This window comes from Nipponia nippon, unplaced genomic scaffold (assembly GCF_047370975.1).
Source record: "Nipponia nippon isolate SJK-2023a ecotype South Korea unplaced genomic scaffold, ASM4737097v1 scaffold_9, whole genome shotgun sequence".
In the NCBI taxonomy this organism is placed as follows: domain Eukaryota; kingdom Metazoa; phylum Chordata; class Aves; order Pelecaniformes; family Threskiornithidae; genus Nipponia; species Nipponia nippon.
The window spans coordinates 47447345-47468022 of record NW_028262413.1 but is presented as its reverse complement, the minus strand read 5'-3'; the positions used below and the strand labels follow the sequence as shown (position 1 = coordinate 47468022).

The following is a 20678-nucleotide window of genomic DNA, read 5'->3' as shown; positions in this document are numbered from 1 at the left end:
TTTAAAAATATAAGAACACAAAACCACCAGCAAAACAGACGGACATATTCCTTGCAACCTCATGTAATCAAACAAGTGTATTTTTGCTGCAGTCTGCCAACATTTCTTGGTTTTTTATTAACTCTCTGATGTAAGTTCTGATTTCTTTATTTCCTATAGAGTTACTATGAACCACTGTTAGCATGGTAAAGAGAATTAGCGGAAAGGAACGTCAACAGTGCTCACAACCTCAGCAAAAGTGCACAACCTCAAGAAATAACATCATCATTAAAATGTCACTGTCTTCACTGTAATTACGCACAGTTCTCAAGATCACATGCTTACCCAGGTTATTGTGTGCTGGAGACATAGGGTTTGGTGATAAGTTTGGAGAACCTGAAAATCAAGACATTATTATTAGTAGCATGGCATCCACCCAAGGAAAAACACTTGCACAAAACCTTCAGTGCTGCCCAGGCTTGCTGGAGGGATAACCCACTTTCAAGTCTCGTTTCGTGACACCAGCAGCTTCTCTGATGCTGATTGCTCTTTACATGAGCTTCCAAATGCTATTACTTATGATATCAACTTGCTACATCTGCAATACTGCTAAGCATCTTCAGAATGCATTCACTTAAGCTTAACCCATTAATTTTCAAAACTGAGCATGCAGCTGTCTCTTTTACTTTCACTTGCAGTTATCAAAACTCCAGGCACCATCGCGACAGCTACAGCCAAACCCAGTTAGCTGGGCATTTGAGAGCTTGATTTTACACTGCTAGGCACAAAACATACTCACTCGTAAGAGTCGAAAACATACCACTTTATATCAGCAAATCTTACTGGTTTGGGGACAACGGAGTGTTGGATCAAGCTATACAGATCTGACCAAACAATTGTCAGAATTTTATCCCAAATCATTTCAATTTGGTCCAAAAATTCTGTGCGTATGTTTCAAATATCTGCACTTGGATGTCCAGAGCAATTTCCACAGTCTCTGGATGCCACATGGATGTAGACAGGTGGTACAGCTCATTTTTTCTTTTCCTCTCACACTGAGTTTAGCTGGTTTCTTTAAAATGTGGGGTTTTTTTCTATAAAGAGGGAAGTCCATGACATCTGAAGGAAGGTATATAGCATTTGAACATAAATTGGGTATTTATAGCATCTCCCAGACCAATCCTATTCCAGTCCACTCTCCCAAAAAGCCATACATACATTCCACATGTCAACCACATTACCAATAATTGTATGCATTAAAATGGTTTGTGTCAATAGGCCTGTGTTTGATGTAGACAAACAAACCCACACTGCCTTCCTCCATCTGTATAACTGCGGTGAAAGACTGCAAATCAGTCATCCCTCTTTTAGAATCCCACGTATGCTCTACAGCTGAAGACATGGACAGAAACCGAGATATCTGTGTGCAGTGTTTGCATTCATTAGGTTCTGCATGTCTATGTTTATGTAAGTACCATGTATTTGCATATCCCTCTTGTAAAGCATCAGCCCTTCTAACCAAGGACGTGGTTTTGCTTTTCTAGCAAAAGTTTTATGAATTCAGAGTCTGATTCAGTGGTGCTTACTCACAAGCAGTGACACCACTCTGATCAACAAGATGCCTTAAACAGTTACTCCCAGAAAGATGAGACCTGCATTTTTAATTTTGAAGTGTTGATACAGGTTAGCACGAACACAAAGGCTGCTCATTCTAAACCTGGTTACTTGCTTTCTTGGCAATGAGAGAGAATCCAGACTTTCAACTTTCTTTGGGATATATCCACTAAATGATCAACTACTTAAAAACAAACCTCCTATGGTCATTTCAAATATAGTTCAACTCGACATTTCAGTATGTCAACAACCACACGATCAGAAAAATGCCTCTGCCGAAAAGTGCCAGCTACGTGCAAAATTTCCACGTGCATACAGATGCATGGATGCAAATATAACACAAACTATCATCCTCAAATGTGGCTCCACTGTTTTAGGTTCCTGCTTAGTACTGTCGAATGATGGATGTTGGGGAGAACAGGAACACGCTGTACCTTTCACCAGCAGCTCTAAAACATACAGCCCTGTGCTTTACATGGGATGTCAGGCTACGTTTGCACTCCTACAGGGATAAAATACCTCAAACCACCATCTGATCTTCAGCGCCCCAAAGAAAAACTTTAAAAGAGTCTCTGATATGACCTAGAAAGCTGCAGCAAATGGGAAAAGATGACTTACCTGCATCCATGCTGGGATTCATCTGGTGGTCACTAGTTTCTCCATCCTCACTCAAATAGCCTGGAGGAGGTGTCTCTAGAAGCATAAAATGATCATACTGTCATTGCAACTGGATGCAAACTCTGGATTTTAGACACCAAAAACATTTACTTTGTTATTCACAAGGAGCTAAATTTCTTTTTTATTACTTTTCTTCCTCAAGCTGCTGAAAGGAGGAGCTGGCATAACCAGGATGATAGTCATAGCATATTTGTGAATAACAGAGGAGGGGGAAACAAAAAAAATCTGGATTTTCAGTCCCATAAAACTTTAAGCCATGTAGACAGTTTTCTGTCCGCATATTTTTCCTCTCCTGGTGTGCAGCTGCATAGCTTCTCCATGCAAATAAGGTGTAAATTGCTTGTAAAAGAGATACATAAATAGAAGAGCTCAATTCCATCAGAAATTTAGAGTTTTACTCAAATTAAAACGGCTGAATTTCATTCAAATCTAAACTTGCTAAGGGAACATTCAGCTTTAGATTTCACAATAAACTGAGCACGTACTACTGAAGGGGAGAGGTGAGTTTAAAGAAAACAAACCAAAACTATAAACAGCACTGTTGTGTGTCTACATTTACAGCTTTCATCTATTTTTGCATAAGTTCCCACTCCTTAGCTTCATAGTAACGATGGAAAGAAAGACTTTCCAGTCATCCAGCTTGGCATACGTAGACACGATTCACTGTGCAATATGAGCCTTTTCCCTGTATGGAAGACATACAGTACCTGGAATGTAGTTGCTCTGTGGCTCGATACCTGCTGGGAAGTTAGTGTTCTCTGGAATAGAATGACTATAATCATCTAATGGCGGGAATTCAGCTGGGATCTCTGTGTGCCGAGGCACCAGCACTGGAGGTAACACTGCACAAATGGAAAGGAGGAAAAAAAAAAAAAATAGAACAGCAACGTTAACAGCTTTAAAATAAAATTACTGAAACCCTAGAAAATGAAGAGAAACCAGTTTGGAGTAACACCCTTAAATACCTGCAACACCAAAGTCGCTAATTAAGGGACACAATTTGATACTTGCTTCTGAAATAACAGCAGCAGTTAAAGATGCTATTCTTAACATATCTCAGCTGGGGACGGCATACGTGCTTATCTGAACACACCTCGTCTGTCTGCCCCGTCCAAGGCAAAGAAACAGGTCTTCTTAAAAAACCATCGAAGAGAAGTTACGTCATATGATTCAAAAGGCATAATTTTCACATAAAATGGAACAGCAAGGTAGGATTAGCATAAACATCCAGACTGGTTCTGCAGATTTGTACTGACACGCAGCAGAACTATCTGCAGTTCCAGACGAAAGTCTCGTTCAGAGGCAGGAGGAGACTTCGGAACAGGAAGTTCAGTTGTGTTGGGAGCTATTCTTAGATCCACTTCAACTTAACAGTAAGTATATCCTTAATTTAATACCAACAATTAGGGATGCATAGAACACTGCCGCAGTTCTTACTTGCCTCCACTATGCGTGTGAGTTGTTTGCGTGTGCACAATGCCACATTAGGAACCTGGCAACAGCGCAATCTGCTCGACTTGGATTTTATCGACTTAAAATGATATTTCCCCCCTGAGTGCAGATTCATAAATTATTCTACTGTGTATAGTAAGAGATTATCATCAATAATAGATACACTTTGGTTTTAAAACCCTATGCCTGCTGCTTTATTCAATTTTGAAATGCACTTATAAATCCCTTATGCTGGCACCGAGAAGCTGAGGTATCCACACGTAGGGTTGGCAGTACCTGGGGTTTCCACTCTTTGGTAATGATAAGGGTTCACACAGACTTCATCCTTCTTCATGTTAAAGGCATACTCGCACATCTCCATGGCACGCAGCTCATGGTGGCTATGAAGGTCTGGCCACCGCCACAGCCGGCAGTAGATCACATGGGGAAGACCTTTCCGGTGAGACACTTGCAGCCGGCCATCTAATGATCTGCAGTCAGAACATAAAGATGATAGCAATTTAGACTGGCATTAATAGAGGTGTGGTACTGACCACAGCCCATCAAACACTACACAGGGGAACCTAATCTGAAGACCGCAGACTTCAGCAGGAGGCTCAAAGCATAGGCTGCCCAGCCAACTCCGTACCCGGACACAATCCCAAAAGATGCTGGTCACCAAAACCCGTTGAGACAGTGCTGCAAGGAGGCATTCCAGTCCCGGTCTTCAGGCCAAGAAGTTATCTCTGGAAACTGTAAAATGTTTGTTTTATATAACAGCCCTGCTCTGGATTTATTAATTTTCTGAAAAGAGGTTAATTTGGAAGCAGAGACAAGAGCTACAGCAAGTAAGAATACATCAATTTAGCGGTACTTCTTAAGCATTTAAGCATGTCCTAACAAACAGGCCACTTGCACAGCTCTCAATTTATGCTGTGCATGTAAAGGTGTTACATCTTAAGATATGTGCAAATAAAACTGGACTTTTAAAATACAGAGAGACATGAATTTCCATTGTGACAAAACCGTCCAAAATTGATACAGATACCTTTTCTTTAAACGGTGTTCAAGAACATTACAAACAAGCAAGGCTTCCAGTTTCATTTTCCAAATTGCAGCTTGAAAGCAAAACCAGGGTTTTTTCAGCATTGCTTACTTTTGTTTTTACATCTAGCCCGTGTCTTCTCCAACCCATTTTTCACCTAATCCTATCCTCACCCTAGAATAGCCTGTTCCTAGCAAACCTTCCTGGGAAGCAAGACAAGCATGTTCAGATCCTCTGCAGCAGAGGAAGGAGTTGGAGCAGGGTCTCCTCCATCCTGAATGAGGGCTCCACTCCCCGAGCCACCAAACGGGAACTGCCCCCAGGCACTTTCTTTGAAGTCTAACCCTTCATTTCCCTTGCTTTTCTTAATGACTGAAATGAAACACTTCAGGGGTTGGTGAAATGAAATATTTCTATTTTTTAATTTGTCAAGGAAAGAAAAAAGAAGAGAAAATTGAAATTTTACTCGGAATTATGTCCCTTGGTTCTTTGTGTTGGCAGCCAATCCAGAAAAACAAAACAAAACCAAACCAAAACACACAAACAATTATTCAAACAGTGGTTGCGCTAGTCTTGGCTGCCCTAAGAGAGTTTTCCCAAAAGCTTCTCTGGCAGAGCTTGGTAACACGCACACCTCTTGTAAACATTGCTACAACAACGAGGAAGGCAAAATGCGACCAATTCAAGCTATTACTGACAAGCACTTGATTTAGGGGAGCAGGAAAACACGTCATGTAACTGGTATGTAGGAAGCATATAAGGAGCCTGTGCCGTCACCAAGGGACTTGCTGGTACAGGTTATAAAATGTCTAAAACCTGCAAGTATATTACAGCCCTGAAAAATGCACAACGCCCAGAGTTATTATTTATAGTACGTATTTATAGTATGTATTTCTTCATATTGTGCCTGTTATTTATGGGTCACGCATTCTCTCAGACTGCTCTGTGACAGGGTGACCAACCAGCTGAGTATCTGGCACATTTTCCAAGTGTGTTCTTATGCCAAGCTCATTCTGAGGGCAGGAAAGCAGAAACGGGATTTCCCAGGTGGAGGACTCCCAAGGAGGGCACCAGCATCTAGAACTGATCTTCTGTGGAAGGTGGGAATCTTGGGATTGATTTCAATGGGGCCAAGACTTGACTCACGTGACCCCAAAACTTGTCAGTTTGGAAAAATTAAAAAAAACCCCAAACCCAAAAGTGTGAATATATTCACTAAATTTAACAAAATGAGAGTAGGCTGAAACAAGGAACAAAACAGGACTGATTTTCTGTTCCCCTTCCAAACATCTTTGCCCGCTCGGCAGGATATCTTGCATCTAAGTGGGGGTAAAGGAGGAAAAAGGAGACTCAGAGAGATTATTCCAAGTATCCTGCAGGAGATAAAACCGTGGCAAGTACTCTTACTGTTCCCAGTCACCATCAGCAGATGCACATCACAGCAGCACAGGCAGATTTGGGTTGAGGTTAGCAGCTGAGGTGGGGGGACTAACACAAAGTGCGTATGACTTTGGGATTACTTGCAAGGATGGTTCTCTCCCTACCTTTCCCAGGACAGAAGAAACTCTTTATACCTACAACAAACCTCCCGGTCAGCTGGAGGGTAAAGCGCAGTTCTTCCCATCACCCCAGGGTTCTTGGTAAAAGCTATGAAGTCGTTACAAAAGATGAGCCAGTACATCCAGACGCCTGACTCACTCTCTGGATGCAGTGGCCCTCGCCACCCGGGTTAACAGAGCCCTTCCACCGACAAAGTTCTCGCAGGAGATAGTGGAGACAGACACCAAGTCACTGTTGTCTGAGCAGTCCCCAAATCCTGAACAACTTCAGTGGTTATCTAAAACGAAAACAGCCTAGAAGCATAACATAGCGCTCAACCACTACTATCACAGCTACTCGTTTTTGTTAGCAGAGACTGCACACTGCGGAAAACGTGTTGTGCTTGCTGTCTACCGCTGCTCGTGGCATGAATGCTGTCTATAGGGCAGAAGAGATGGACTTCTCTACAATCTTATCTAAAAAGACTTTTTAAAATGACAGAGCCATATGTTTTATTTTCAAATATAACCACCTCCTCTTCTCCCCTCTCCCCCCAATAAGGAGATAAGGTTAAAAAAAAAAAAAAAATATTTCCCCAAAGCCCTGGGGGCTAATTACATTTTTATGATTGTGAAATCTCTCCTCAGGCTCTTTGTTAAGGGACTTGGAACAAAACAACGTCGTCTGCATGTTCTCGGGAAGAAGGTGGCTAAGTAACAGGGCAGCTTGCTTTCTTTTTGCTGCCCTGCCTCAACCCTCAAGGAGTATTTTCTCCAAAGCAACAAATAACTGGTACGGCTGAGATGGGACACAAGATTAGATAAGCAAACGCTGTGCTCTACTAAAGGCAGCTTTTTGTGTAGATACAGCACTCCAATTACCACAGTCAATTGCCACGTCTTTATTAGCTAAGTAAATGCTCACTCGTAGATGCAAACACTTAATCGAGCAGGAGAACTGTCTTGAGCACCCAGTCCTCTTGCTTATAAACGATCTAGACTGCAGTCTTAAGGGCAGCTGCACCAAGCTACGGGACGACCACTGCCTTGGTGAGATGGTCTTCCTCCTGTCCAACACATCCCCATTCCCAGAGTCCTGTCCTATCTCATCTCCTCCCTTCCTTTGTTGGCTCCTCTCCCCTCAGCATCATACCACAAGCTGGCTCAGGTCTCTGACCTGGCAGAAGACTATCCACTTTTTCAGGGGTTAGCAGGCTGTAACATTTCTTGGAGAAACCTGATGAAAGCCAAAAGCTGGCATGAGATGAGGTAGTATATACTTTTGTCAGCTGAGGATGCATTTGACTGGCTCACCATCTCTGGAGTCCACAGCCCTCAGGGAAGCCCCAAGCAGGTGTGCCTCTCCCATCCACGTGCAGAGTAATCGGATAATGAACTCCATAGCACACACAACTTCTACCCTTTCTTGGCCCTGTTCTGAAGCACAGTCTGATTTTGAAGGCTGAAGTATTCCCCAAACCACTTGAGCGCTCGGCACATCCAGGCTTCATTAGAATTAGCAGAATCCAATCACCAAAATTTCCACTGGGTTACTGAATTGTTCCTCCCTCTTACTTTTCTTTTAACCAGCCTGTGTTGAGCAGATGTTCCTGTACAACTGACTTGGTACATTTATTATTCCATACTACCTAACAAGATTTCTTTTAAAAATACCAAAGGTTCTTCAGCCAAAAAATTCAGTATTGGATGGTTCTCTCCAAAAGCAGCACCATCTATTTTGGTGGGACGCTATGTCTTCAAAGTGTCTCTATACTGCACGGTGGGATTAAATAGCAAAAGTTGTAAAGAGCTCTTCTTTTCACAGTGTCGATGTTTAGACCGAGCGGGTGATGCAGACTCTCACTGCCAGAGGATGCTCTAGCACATCTTTTGTAACTAGCACGTATCCTGAACTTGCAAGATAAGAACGAGAAAATATTGTGATCCACAGGCTTGTTTGACTAAGGCAAATACGATGAGCTGTAGTTATCACCGCCTGCAAGTGTGAGAGTGTGTAGGCTATGGGAGCCTGCAAGATAAAGTAAAAACAAAGCCAGAACACAGCAAGATTGCTGAGCCGATACCAGTTAGCAGTGGTTTATAAGAAAGAAATGAATTCAACCATGATTCAGAAAAACAAAGTCCTGATATGACAAGACAAAGAAGAAGCAGAGAGGAGGAAGACAGCGGCTCAGCGATGTCAGGGACCAGCCCATTGAGAGGCAGGGCAGAGACCAGCACTTCGCCAGCTGAAGGACGACTACGTGGCCAGCAGACCCGCTGGCTGGCTGTGCTGGGGCGGGAGAGCAGACTGATGCCTCACAGCGTGTTTGTCCCAGCCCGCGTTGTGGGTGTTAGCAATAAAGATAATGACTGTGCACCCATACCCTGCATGTAGGATACAGCTCAGAAGACTCAGTGCTTGGTAGAAGACGCCCAAGGAGAAGTTAGCCAAAGGTTTGAGGGTTACAATATGGTGCATTCAAACATGATCAAGCAGTATCCAGTGGAGAGGTTGCTCCATACCTAGGGCGGTTATAACCAGAGATTAAAAAATACTGAATGAAGAAAGAGAGACCAAGGCTCCAGGAATGCAGTCAGGTAATTTAATTGCTTGCACAACAGCTTAAGGCACGGTCAGGACAACATTGCAGTCTCCATAAGACACAAACAGAAAACCCCTCAGGCTGAACACCTTTAGGACTGACCCATCCTTATATGTTGTTACGAGCCATTTACCAGGAAAGTTTAACACATGAAACTGCTACTCCAAACTGTCCAGACTACTACTGCTCAAAGAACAAAGGGCAACAGGGACTCTTAATAGCAAAAACAGAGAAGGGAAGAAAAAAGAATGACAGAAACACTGAAGCTTTTTTTTTCTTTTTCTTTTTTTTTTTTTTAAAAAAACGATCCTCTGTAACTGTCTGAAAAAGAACGAGGAGTAAACAGGAGAATATTACACTGCATAACAGGAATTTGATTTCCAGGCCTGATTGGGGTTTTTTTGTTGTTTTGGGGTTGGGTTTTCTGTTGTTTTTGTTGGTGGTGTGTGTGGGTTTTTTTGGTTTTTTGGTTTGGTTGGGTTTTTTGAAACTTGATTTAATTTCTAAGGTCCTGAATCAGGAAAGAAAAAAAAACCAAACCCCACACTTTAAAACATGTACTTGTTATTTCTTATTTTCCTCTTTGAGCATTTTGCAGCTATGTTGCCTCTTGATGGGTAATGAAACTCTTCCTTGCACCCATTCTCTTTCTTTAAAAGTAAAGCTGAAATCAGTGGAATGCAGGAGTGCAAATTAAACAAAGTGCTATAAGCCGTAAGATATTATGGGGGGGGGGGGGGGGGGGGGCTGTCAAGGGCCAGATTTACTCTATCAGAGATCCATTCCCTCCCCTTACTATCCAGCAGCACCAGCATGTGCAAAAAGGGGTAAGGAAAAGAGAAAAAAAAAACAATCAGGAGGAAAAAGTTTAAGTTACATATTTCCAAGGGGTTCTTATTAAAAACCACGAGCAGAAGCTGGTTTTTAAAACCATGACAAATAAGTTGCCAGTATGCTCTAAAATGCACCAAGAACTATGGCCACAGGCTGTGATTTTCTCCTAAGCACGAAACATGATAAGTTCCTTACTGGCGCTGCATCTGGTCTACACCAGGAAAGTAAGCATTTATTCTTGTAGCAGAATCTGGCTTTTGTGTGCAGAGCACTGCAATATCCACAGGGCTTCACTGAAAAGTTGGATAAAATCTTAACTTTCCCTGAATACTGGCCAAATGAATAACACTGAATAAAAAAAATGACCCATGCAGCACATTTGTAATTCCGAAGCTGATCCCTTGCCATCTCTTTCCCCTCAATTTGCTCAGCATCACTAAATTTTCCAATTTCTGGTGCAGTTTTAACAGTACTGTCATTCAAGTTCTAGAAATAGAAATAACTGCCTCAAGCTGAGGTTTGCAATGCACATTATCACACCGCCATAGAGGAAACTAATAATTAATACTTCTACTTAGCACTTCAAACTCATAGAAGATTAAAAGAATTAATAAACACCTAATTTGCAACACATCTCTATGGAGAGGGTAAGTTTTTACTGCCCCCAAAGCAATGAAGTGAAACGATTCTCCTAAAGCAACCCAAAAGTTTGCGTCAGAGCCAACACCAGGAATAAGGAGTTCATCACCCCCCTCAACGCTCTCAAAGATCACAGCTATTTTGTGCTGGTAACTCTCTCATTTGGACTGCTTATTCTTCCCACTAAAGCCCTCTTTTGGATTTAGAGGAAAAAACACAGCTCCTCTACGTTTGTAGCTGACTTCAGATGCTTCTGACCTTGGCAAGGAGTGGCTAACGGGAGCAGAAGCACTGCGGCAAAGGCCCGGAGAGGAGGCAACGGGCAAAGCACGGGAAGCCGTGCAAAGGCTATCACACCCTTTGGGCCGACCGCTGCGTGTGTACTTACAGGTAAGCACAGGATCACAGCCAGTGGGTGGCACAGCTCCATGCATCTGCTGGCCATGAAGTCTTGCAACAGAGACCGCTACAATCTAGAGCCTGCAGTACCAGGTACAGATTTCAAAGGTAAAGAGCAATTCCCATTTCTTCTGATGCTGCATAATTCTTCTACTCCGGTCTCATTTGTTCTGGGTTTGAAAAGTAGCTGACAATACAGAAATTACCAATATATCTTGTGTGGGCTTCTTACTGCCTATTTACATCTCTCGGTCTTTACTAAGGCTTTGCAGACTTCCCCTTCCCCCACTCGAAAGCTGAAGAAATACAGCACGGAGCGTTGATGTCAGGATCAGATTATGACAGCATGAGTCATTTATTAAGATTCCAGTAATGCTAAGCTCTTTAGCAGGTGCCTTGAGACCATATTTTTCAGAGTCTAATTTCAGATTCAGACATAAGTACATTTTATTGGTTTACCATAAACTGTCTGTCCATTGTTGCTTCTCTAAAGCCGCCTTCTGCTTGCCCTGTACTCCACAGCTCTCTTCTCCAAGCTGTGTCCACTTCTACTGCCTGCTGGCATGCAAATAACAGCTTAGTTTAATTTAGATTTCTTTAAAGCTACAGACAGATCTTGTGTTGTCATGTAGTGTCACGATCTAACTATTTTTTCCTCTGTACTTTTTACTAATCTCTGTGATTTACACTTCTGCTTCTGCCACAGCTACAGGACATTGGCTACTGGCTATCAAACCCAGCTCCCTTTCCTCTATTTTTAGCCATTTTGTAATTATATGCCCCTACACTTTCTCTTTCACCTCCTCCCTTTCCCGAGAGCCAGTAGCACAGAAGATAGGTACTTCAGAGGCCCAACCATGCATGTCCTTCACCTCCCTACCTCAGAAAGGACATAACATATCCCAATGCTTCATTAAGGCTCAATCATGAACCCAGTTCTAGACTTTCTAATAAACACCGCAATATTCCTGCCATCTACACTTGTCCAATTGCCCTTGGACCTGCAAGGTGGATGGCAGTTCTCAGAAAAGGAACACTCTTCTACTACTGGCATTTCAAAGGAAAGCAATGAATTCCCCAGCAAGGCACAAAACTGAAGACAGACCGTTTCTAATAACTGCAGCATAAATTATGCAGTTAAAATATCTCCAACGGTACCTCTCTACCCTGGGGAAGCCCACAGCTGTCAGCAAAGCAAGGTAAAAAAAAACGCTAACTATCCTGGTTATTACTGCAAGAGGCTGATAGGGCAAGCTTCATTTTGGTAAGAATGTGGTAATTCACTACTACTAATTTACCATGAAGAGAAACCAGCAGAGAATACGGGATGTAAGTGGAATCTGAGGCCAGAAGTGTTTCTGAAGGTATTGCATCCAAGCCCTTTCCCAGTTACCTTTTGTGGAGCAAACATGACTTTTTGTATGATTTGTATAACTCCTCTACATTTTACATCCAGTATTTCTGAGCAGTCCTGGTCCTTTTATTTATTTCAGCAAAGTTTATTTGCCCAAATCTGTGTCAGACTCATCTAAATTTATTTGTGCGTGAGCCTTAAGGGGACTGGGGGTGGAGGAAACCGACACAGCAAGAAGCTCAGCCTCTCAAAAGGAGCGTGCCTTTTTGAAAAGTCATTTATCATATGAGCTCGTCATTTCTTCCCAGAATCCCATGTTTAACTTCAACCATGAAATCCAAAACCCAACGCACTTTCATCCAACCGAACCAGCAACTTCCCCTCTCCGAGGAGATTCCAGGCATACTGACGGGTCTGTGTATTTGTGTGTTCAGAGGAGTTTCATAAGGAGAAAATGGATGGATGGAAATGCCAAAGAGATTCAGATAATCTTCCATAACACAGAGTGCATTCAAAACAAAAGCATTTCAAGAAAGACTGAATAACTGGAGCACACGGTCCTGCTAGCAATCAGAAAAGAAAAAAAAAAAGCTGCTGTAAAGCTCAGTTATTCTGTTACCTTCCATGGTATTTATACTGATTTACATTTAATATCTAGCTTCAACATGCATCCTGTTGATACTGTAGGGAGAAAATCTTCAGAGTTTCACTGAAGTCAGGAGAGCTTTGCTAATTAGCATCACCTGTCAATATAGCCCAAATAAAACCAGAGCAAGAGAACCAAGAAAATACGCTTCTTAATTGCTGAAAGAGAAAAGAAATTAATGCACTGCACAACGTTTAAATAGAAGTCTCACACCAAGAACTGCTGCCCCAAATATATATGTCTGCTAACAAAAGCAAAAGTGATTCTCATAGTGAGTGCTGAAAAATGACAGTTTTAAGACGTTGGACTCTCCTTCGCAATATATACAATTGCCAGTGCCATCAACAGAAACTTCATATAAATACCAGGAGTTGGAACTGACTTCTCAGGCAAATGTTTGTGCATTCTATCAAGTTGGGACAAAGCCAACATTTCTTATGGAAACATTTTTGGTGGTCCTGGGCAAAGAACATGTTTACTTTATAGCAGATATAACTAAAAATACACTGTGCTACAGCCTCCAATTATCTTGTTTGGAATAGTTTGAGGCTACTCGAGGTTCATTGCTGTTATTTTCTTTATTATATAGTGAAAACGTTGCTGCTTTTCCTGTAATTTGAAAAGCAGCTATTTCAAGATTTGACATCTGTGTTTGTACCTCCCCCGCACGGATAACAAGATCCAGGGTGAAATTTTCCAGAGTGCCCATCTCCCATTTTCAAAAGCAACTCAGGTACTTAAGACATAGATCGATACTTTCCTTGAATTACATTGGCCTTTTAAGTCTTCCATTAATTCCACCGCTCTACATTATATTGCTTTTCAAGCTGGTTTAACAGCAACTCAGATGTATAATCATTTGCACCACCAGTACTAATTAACAGTACACCACAAACAAGGGGACCTGGTCCCACAAACGCTCACGCTTCCATCCAACATCCCCCCGCTCCGAGCCCCTCCGCAGGGACGTCCTTTGGGATCCATTCAACGGCAGAGCCGCACATGTGCTCAGAGGGCTCCGTGATGAGGACCTGTTCTTCATTAAGGCTGATCAACTTTAAACGAAACGCAGCTTGCTTACAAAAACTTCAGTCTGGGTTCCTTAGCCTTCAGTCTCTCCCGTTCTCCCAAACAATTAACCACCTCTCTTTTCCAACCGAGCTTTCCCAGCCTCCGACCCGCTCTGGCATCCTGCGAGTTGTTAATGAATCAGTTCTGCATGAATCATTTCCCATGTGCAGACTGCGGATTTCATCACAGAGCAGATTCTCACAGACTTTCCTCCTTGGTCCCGATGACAAAGAACTACCTCCGCCACCAAAACAAGCCTTGAAGTTTCCACAAGGAGTTAACAGAAGGTGTGTGCCGTGTGAGAGAGGTGAAAAGGGTAGTGGAAGAAGGCTGTGTTAATTTTACAACTCCGACTTCCTTAATTATGAGTCACCAGCAATGCAGAAGAAATGCAGCTTAAAAAGTAAACCTAAGAGAGTGTGATGTCTTAGGGGAATGCTGCAGATTTAAGATGAAACGCCTCATTAAAAGCCCACAGAAGTTAATATTTTACAGTCTCTTATGTCTGTAATTACTAGCGAAATCAGAGGCTCGAGACTCTGCAAGAGTTCGTGTGTATTTGGAGGAACAACTTTGTAAACTTCTCTGTCTCATAATCAGGTTTTACAACACATCTGAGGAGGGTGAGGGAAGAGAGGCGGTGGTGTTATGGGCTTTTGGTTTGTTAGTTTTATTTTGGGGGACTGTTTCTATACAATAAGAGAAGAGGGTTATTTGTACCAGAGAGATGGAAAATGCTTCAGCTGAAGTATTTTTTTTTCCCCCCACCAAAAACTCCTAACAGCAAAAAAGGAAGCTGTGTATCTGGCCTACCTGAAAGCTTCCTTTCTTCTAGTAAATCTACAGATCAGTTGAACGTTTTCTTTTCAGGCTACCACTTGCAGCCTAATAGTACCGCAGACGTGCCATGCAGCAAGAGAAAGTCACTCCCTCCGCCATCCCCTCCGGCCAAGATAATTATCTTATTCATGGAAGCCCAATCCTGCTTTCCTAAATTACATATTATGTTTAAAAAAAGAACACCACACTGAGAAACTTTGAGAAAAGGAGGGGGGAAGAGTATTTTCCCCATGCTGTGAGGCACGAGGAATTCCCTTGCTCACCAAAAACCAGACTTCTACATGTTGTTGCTCCCTCTATCAGGATGCACCCTTTTCCCCTGAAGTTCTGCAGCAGTCGCTATCTATTTGAAGGAAAGCAGCACTACCACAAGCACAGATGTTTTCCCTCTACCCTTCACTCTCCCCTGCCCTAAACTGCACCAGCTCTGCGCTGGTGATATGGCTGGGAGCAAGGATGTATCATTTCAATGCTTAACTCTGAGTAATGCAGGATGTGTGGGAGCGCAGCACAGCGGCATGAATAACAAACAGCTCTATAAAGCGTCTATCAGTATCACGCTAAGTCATTCTTATCATCCAAACAGGATCTCAAGCATGTGTGCGCGCGGTACCTTTCCTGTAAAGGTTTTATCGTTGCTATTGCTCGCATGGAAATCCAGCTGGTATGACATAAAAAGGAGCAGGAAAAAGCAAGCAGCCGAAATCAACATAAACAAATACCTTCTTTTCGTGTAAATGTCAGTAGTAATAAAAACTGGAGGCAAGAAGTGATTAAAGAACAGTCCAGAAAAAAACAACACGAAAACAAGTCACCCTTCAACCACCACAGGAGACAGAACTGTTCCCAAATGAGATGTTTTTCAAAAGTTTTCCATGAGGTGTCCATAACGAACAGCTGAAAATATCAACTGCATCAAAACTCACATTTAAGTAACAGAGAGACATTTCAAGTAGCTTCCCTGTTGTCATCTCCCCCTTCCCTCTCTCCAAACTAAAAAGAATTTTTAATATGCACGTCCTGGGAACCTCCCTGGATAAATGCTTCAACATTAAGCTTAAACTAGAAGCAGATCTAGAGCTTGCCAAGGAGAGGGGAACAAGGAGGGAAGCAGACTCACAGGTAAATATTAGTTTGTACTTGAAAAAGCCAGAGCACATTTTAAAGCTGCTTTTGATTTTCATGCCAACTTGACATCGTCCTCTGTCAAACGTTGGTAGGGCAGGGTGACGCAGGGGGAACGAGCGCCTGGCGTCTTTGGCAGCTGGGCCAGGGTGACAGCGACGCTGCCAGCCATTATCAGCCAAATTATGGAAAACGATCAGCAGAATTCCAGAAACAAGGGATGTTTTTCTTCCTCATTTTCTTTTTGGCCCCTTTTGGCTGGTGCCGTTAATGCCAGCCACACAGGAGTCTGGCTGGGCCGTTGTGTATGGTTTTGGCACTCAGGAAAGGGGCAAGGAATGCTGTTTGGGAGCACAACTCTCCTTCTCTTTGCTCCCATCCTGTAACCACACAGGCCTCTCTTTCCCAGGCCTCGTATCACCTTGCCATCTGGCAACCTTCAGGAGTACTGGCCTGAGCAGTAACGCTAGATAAAGACTGGAAGCTTTTTAAAGCCACAGGAGAGATCCCTCCTGGCCTGCAGCAGTAGACCAGCATCCCTCTGCTGTGACCTGAAAGGGCAATCCACAGAAGACAAAACACTATTCAGTTCCTCAAATCCTAAACTGTTTTCAAAACTATACGAGTGTACAAATAGATCTGTCCATCTTTGCGGTATAGCCAAGATGAGAGTAACACTAAAACGCTCTCACAGCAACACCACAGCACTTTCATGGTCAACATGAAGACCACCACCACTCACTCCAAATCAAAGCTTGAGGGAAACTTTAGAAACAAACCATAATAACTACTCAAGATGAAATGTAGACAGGAGACCCAGGAACACCACCCAGCTTCTCTAAAACAACACGATGAGGCATATAGAGGTAACAGTCAATTATGGCCTTCTTTTTATGTCTCCTCTTTAGCAGCATAATGCACTTGCTAGGTCCCTGGGTCAGCAGTGACTAAGAGGACAGAGGGCCTTCCAGTGAATCATCCGCACATTTTTAAGCGCCCTCCAGGTTTGGTTGATTGGGAGATGTCTCACTACCTACACCTTCCCTAAATACTTACTGGGCTGTCCAAGGCATGAGTGAGAGTGAGAGAGAGAGCACGCGACCAAGGATGCAAAAGAGCAGGCAATGCTCTCTGAATACCTGAACGCTGCGAAAAGGAATACGAGCCACGCAGAGATGTAGCAGCACTGCTCACTCCGACAGCATGTGAATACGGGCATAAGCTACATGAAGATAGGGAAACAATGGGATAACTCACAAATATTTGATTTCACAAGTCAAGACAGTTTTCTTTCCCCTCCCCTCGTGAGTAAGCCTTTGGTCCACACACCCACTCCATCCTCAAAAAACAACTCCATGAAACAAATTTGATTGCTCTAAAATACACACAGGCAATGACCAATCACACCTCCTCCTCACAGCACTAAGTCTATTTACTAAGAGTCTGCACCAACTGTCTGCTTTGTATGTAACAGGATCCAACTCCCTCTCTCAACGAGACATTAAACACGAGCAAGTCCAACTCCTCTCCATTTTCCTTATCCCATTCCCAAACCTCCGAGTCTACAGACAACATCGTTTGCCCAGATAAACTTTCTGAAATTACTCCTAGCTGCTTCCAGGGAAAGGACACTGCAGTGCCCAGTGTGTCACAGACCAGAATTGATCCCAAAACAGTGCTTAAAAGCACGGCACGGAAGCGAGAGCGGTGGCTGTGCCACAGAGGTTCCTGCCTTTCAGTAAGGAAAGGCACTGGGCAGCACTCCATGCCTCACTGCCTCCCAACATCCCGCTGAACCTATTAACTTAGGCGTTGTGCCATGCCTTACCTTTAACGCACTGCTGCTGCGCTGGCTGAGCGCTGCTGGTGTGTAAAGGCAAGGCCACTGCCTGCAGCTGGAGGCAGAAGACCCAGATTTCATCCCCATCCTGGCACAGACCTGCTGCGTAACAACGATGTTAAACCTTCCGCTAGGAACCTAAGCACCATCCGCAACCACTGCTCCACACCACCTCTAGTAGCCTTCCCAGCCATTTTCTATTTTGTTCACTACTTGTACCCTTATACATTTTCCTGCACAAAATTTAAGAAAAAACAAAACAAAAAAAACCCAACCCCCCAAAGCAAATGAAGATCTATCCCTTCTTTTTTCCTTTTAGCAACCAAAACAACTCGCCTGTCCTTATGTCATCCCAGCTAATCTCTTCCTCCTCTCTGGCACGTCAGATAAATATCTTGTTCCTCCAATCCATCAGAAAACACAGCTGCTAAAATTACCATTCTGACCCATCAATCACACTCCTCTCTTAATCTGTCCGGTATCTTCTACGAGGTATTAAGTTCAAACAGCCTAGAGCCTTGTCCTCAAGGCACTCTAGCCCGCTTTGTATCACATTTGAGAGCTCGTCCCAACTGCAGCTTCTCCCCCCGTCTCCGAAATTCCTTGCCCAGACTGGACATCCACCACATGCTTCCCCTTGGCTTCTCCTTCCCTCCCCACCTCGGCCCCTCTCCCTGCCTTGTGCAGGTTTCAGCATTACACCGGAGCACAGAAAAACCTTCCAGCCCCGATGAGATGGAAGGATGATCCTTCACCGTCTCATTTCTTTGGAAAGGCCACTTGAACTGAAGGCGCCGTACACTATCAACATGATGCAAGCAGACAAAAAGGTTTGCAGGGGGGAGATGGTGCAAAAATATTAAAGTAATTAATATAGGCCACAGTTACAGTTTTCTCTGGATATTCCCATGAGTACTGTCTTGCATCTTTTAGACTGCCAGCTATTCAGTATAGGGACAGTCTGTATTGCCACTCCCCCCCCCCCCCAAGCAATAAGCACGTTCTTGGCAGCTAAATTATTAATAAGGAACAAATGGTAATTGATTTATAGATGAGCCTGAAAGAGAGGATTTGTCTTCTTCAGTCATCTAAGTCATCATGCCCACACGGCTTTGTCCTGGTTCTGTCCCCACCAAAGTCTCAGTCTCCCACCCAGACCAGTAACACAGCGTATCCAGCTCCAAATTATCTGTGTTTACATGACCTCTTTACCTCTGTTGTATCTGACCACTGACCAGATATTGCAAAAGAGAAACAAAGCAGTTATTGTTCTTTCTGCCTCTCTTTCTTCTCAGCCCACAAGAAAAAGCTTAACTGGATTAGTTCTTAAGATTTTATTTTTATCCATTGTGAGCTTGTGAAAAAAAAAAACCAAACCCTCAAGGAAAAGATGAGTTTTGCATTCAGGCTTTGAATATGCTGAGCTTGGGGAATTAGCTCTCTCTCTGCTGGTGGAAAGTTCCACAGTTCTGGCCCAGCTCTTCACACCAGAAGTATCCGTCCTCCTCCTCCAAGCACTACTTTCTCACATTTCAGCTCCAATACTTGCAACAACAATCTTTGCTTCTGCTTTGCTGAATGACCTGAGCATCACTGGGCAGGTCTTCCCCCTGCTATGAATATGGGCTTACTTGTAAGACAAGCTTGAGGAGCAGCCCCTGAGAGCCCCTGCTCCACAGGCTGTTATGTTTATTACAAGTAACAGCACCACATACCCATCCTATTGCTTTCATAACACTCGCCACAATTTGTTTGGCATGAAGAACCCATCAGCAGTCAGCTCACCACAAACTCAACCTTTTTAAGGCGGGACCGTGGCTTTATTGAAACCAACACAAAGTTTGTTTCTAGAAACATGATGGGGATGACACGTAAAATGTAGCATTGCTGCTTAAATGCTGGCTGAATCCCAAACAACGGGAACTCTTACACGAGGCAAAAACAGACCTTCAAAGGCTTGTAGGCAAATATACTGTCACTGAATATTTTGTCATGGGAGCAAGAGCCTAAAAATATAACACGAGCAGATAATGTGCTGAGACAGGCCGGCGCACATCCTGTCTTTACTCTGTAAACACCACGATGTGAATTGGCACTATTGTACAAATCAGGCCACCCATACAAAAAGTAGGACAGTAGTTTGTAATAAACCACAGCCTTCATCTCAGGGTCGCTACGCTCCTCATCGTCTTGCTCTATATTGGAAAAACCGAGAAACCTGGTGGGAGCACAGTGGGGCTGCCTCACCTCCGGCACGGGCAGGCTGCCCGTCCCTCTGGGGGCACGGGGAGGAGGTGTGGAAGGAGGAAATGGTGTTACCATCCATTTTCTGATAAGGCCAGCACCTGTAGGAGCACTGTACTCTGCCCGCAGCAGGAAACCCAGCCTTGAGATGTGCTGACTCACTGCAGCGTGGTTCCTTGCAGTTGGCAGTGGTTTTTAAGTCGTCTTTCCTGCAAGCGAAGGGCTGTTGCTATCTCCTTTCTCTACCCAGAAATCAGAGAAAAAACAGAAGTGCCCCAGGTAACTAGAAGACGCTACATTCTGCGTTCCTTGTTCCCATTTGCAAAACTTGGGCTTGAAGGGGAACGTATTTTGTTTAGCCTATATGAAAGAATGGTAAAAGCCATACCAGACTGACAAAAAGTAAAGCACTGAGGGCACAGTTCTCCACCAGAGGAAAACAAGATTCATTTCTTGTTCTAGTAGATGTAGTTTAGCTAGGTTTTGGTGAATTAGACCCAAAGTTCTCAAAACCTTCAGATTCCTTTTAGGTCTTTTGTTCTTAACAAAATGCCCCCATTGGTCTCAATGCCTTTCTATAAAATACATGTGATAGGTCCCTCTTGTCTATGTATGTAAGGACACTGGAAACACTTCAGAGTTTCGATACCACAAGAACGGATGCCAAACTTTAAAAGGATTCAATGCAGTTATGCATAACAGTCCCTAAAACAAAAAGCCATAGACAATCCTTGGGTATAACAATACACAGGATCATTCAGAGAGTCTAATCTTTTCTCAGAACCTCCCACGTGC

General features: G+C 43.4%; 1 protein-coding gene across 7 annotated transcripts in view; it reads right to left on the bottom strand.

The window, feature by feature from the left end:
• Positions 1-20678, bottom strand: part of SMAD3 (SMAD family member 3) — a 79857-nt gene that overhangs the window by 18138 nt on the left and 41041 nt on the right. For 5 of the 7 annotated variants that reach the window (XR_015701689.1, XM_087745448.1, XM_087745449.1 and 2 more), the window contains exons 2-5: positions 4000-4193; positions 2979-3113; positions 2212-2286; positions 325-375 (exon numbers count right to left, since the gene is read on the bottom strand). Coding sequence is in view for 6 of the 7 variants with exons in the window: in XM_087745448.1 (XP_087601574.1) it covers positions 325-375; positions 2212-2286; positions 2979-3113; positions 4000-4193 (455 nt within the window). In the remaining variant the exon portion in view is untranslated. Of the gene's footprint in view, positions 1-324; positions 376-2211; positions 2287-2978; positions 3114-3999; positions 4194-10752; positions 10870-13844; positions 13865-20678 lie in introns of those variants that run through there. The other 2 variants (XM_087745453.1, XM_087745450.1) reach the window with 2 other exon arrangements.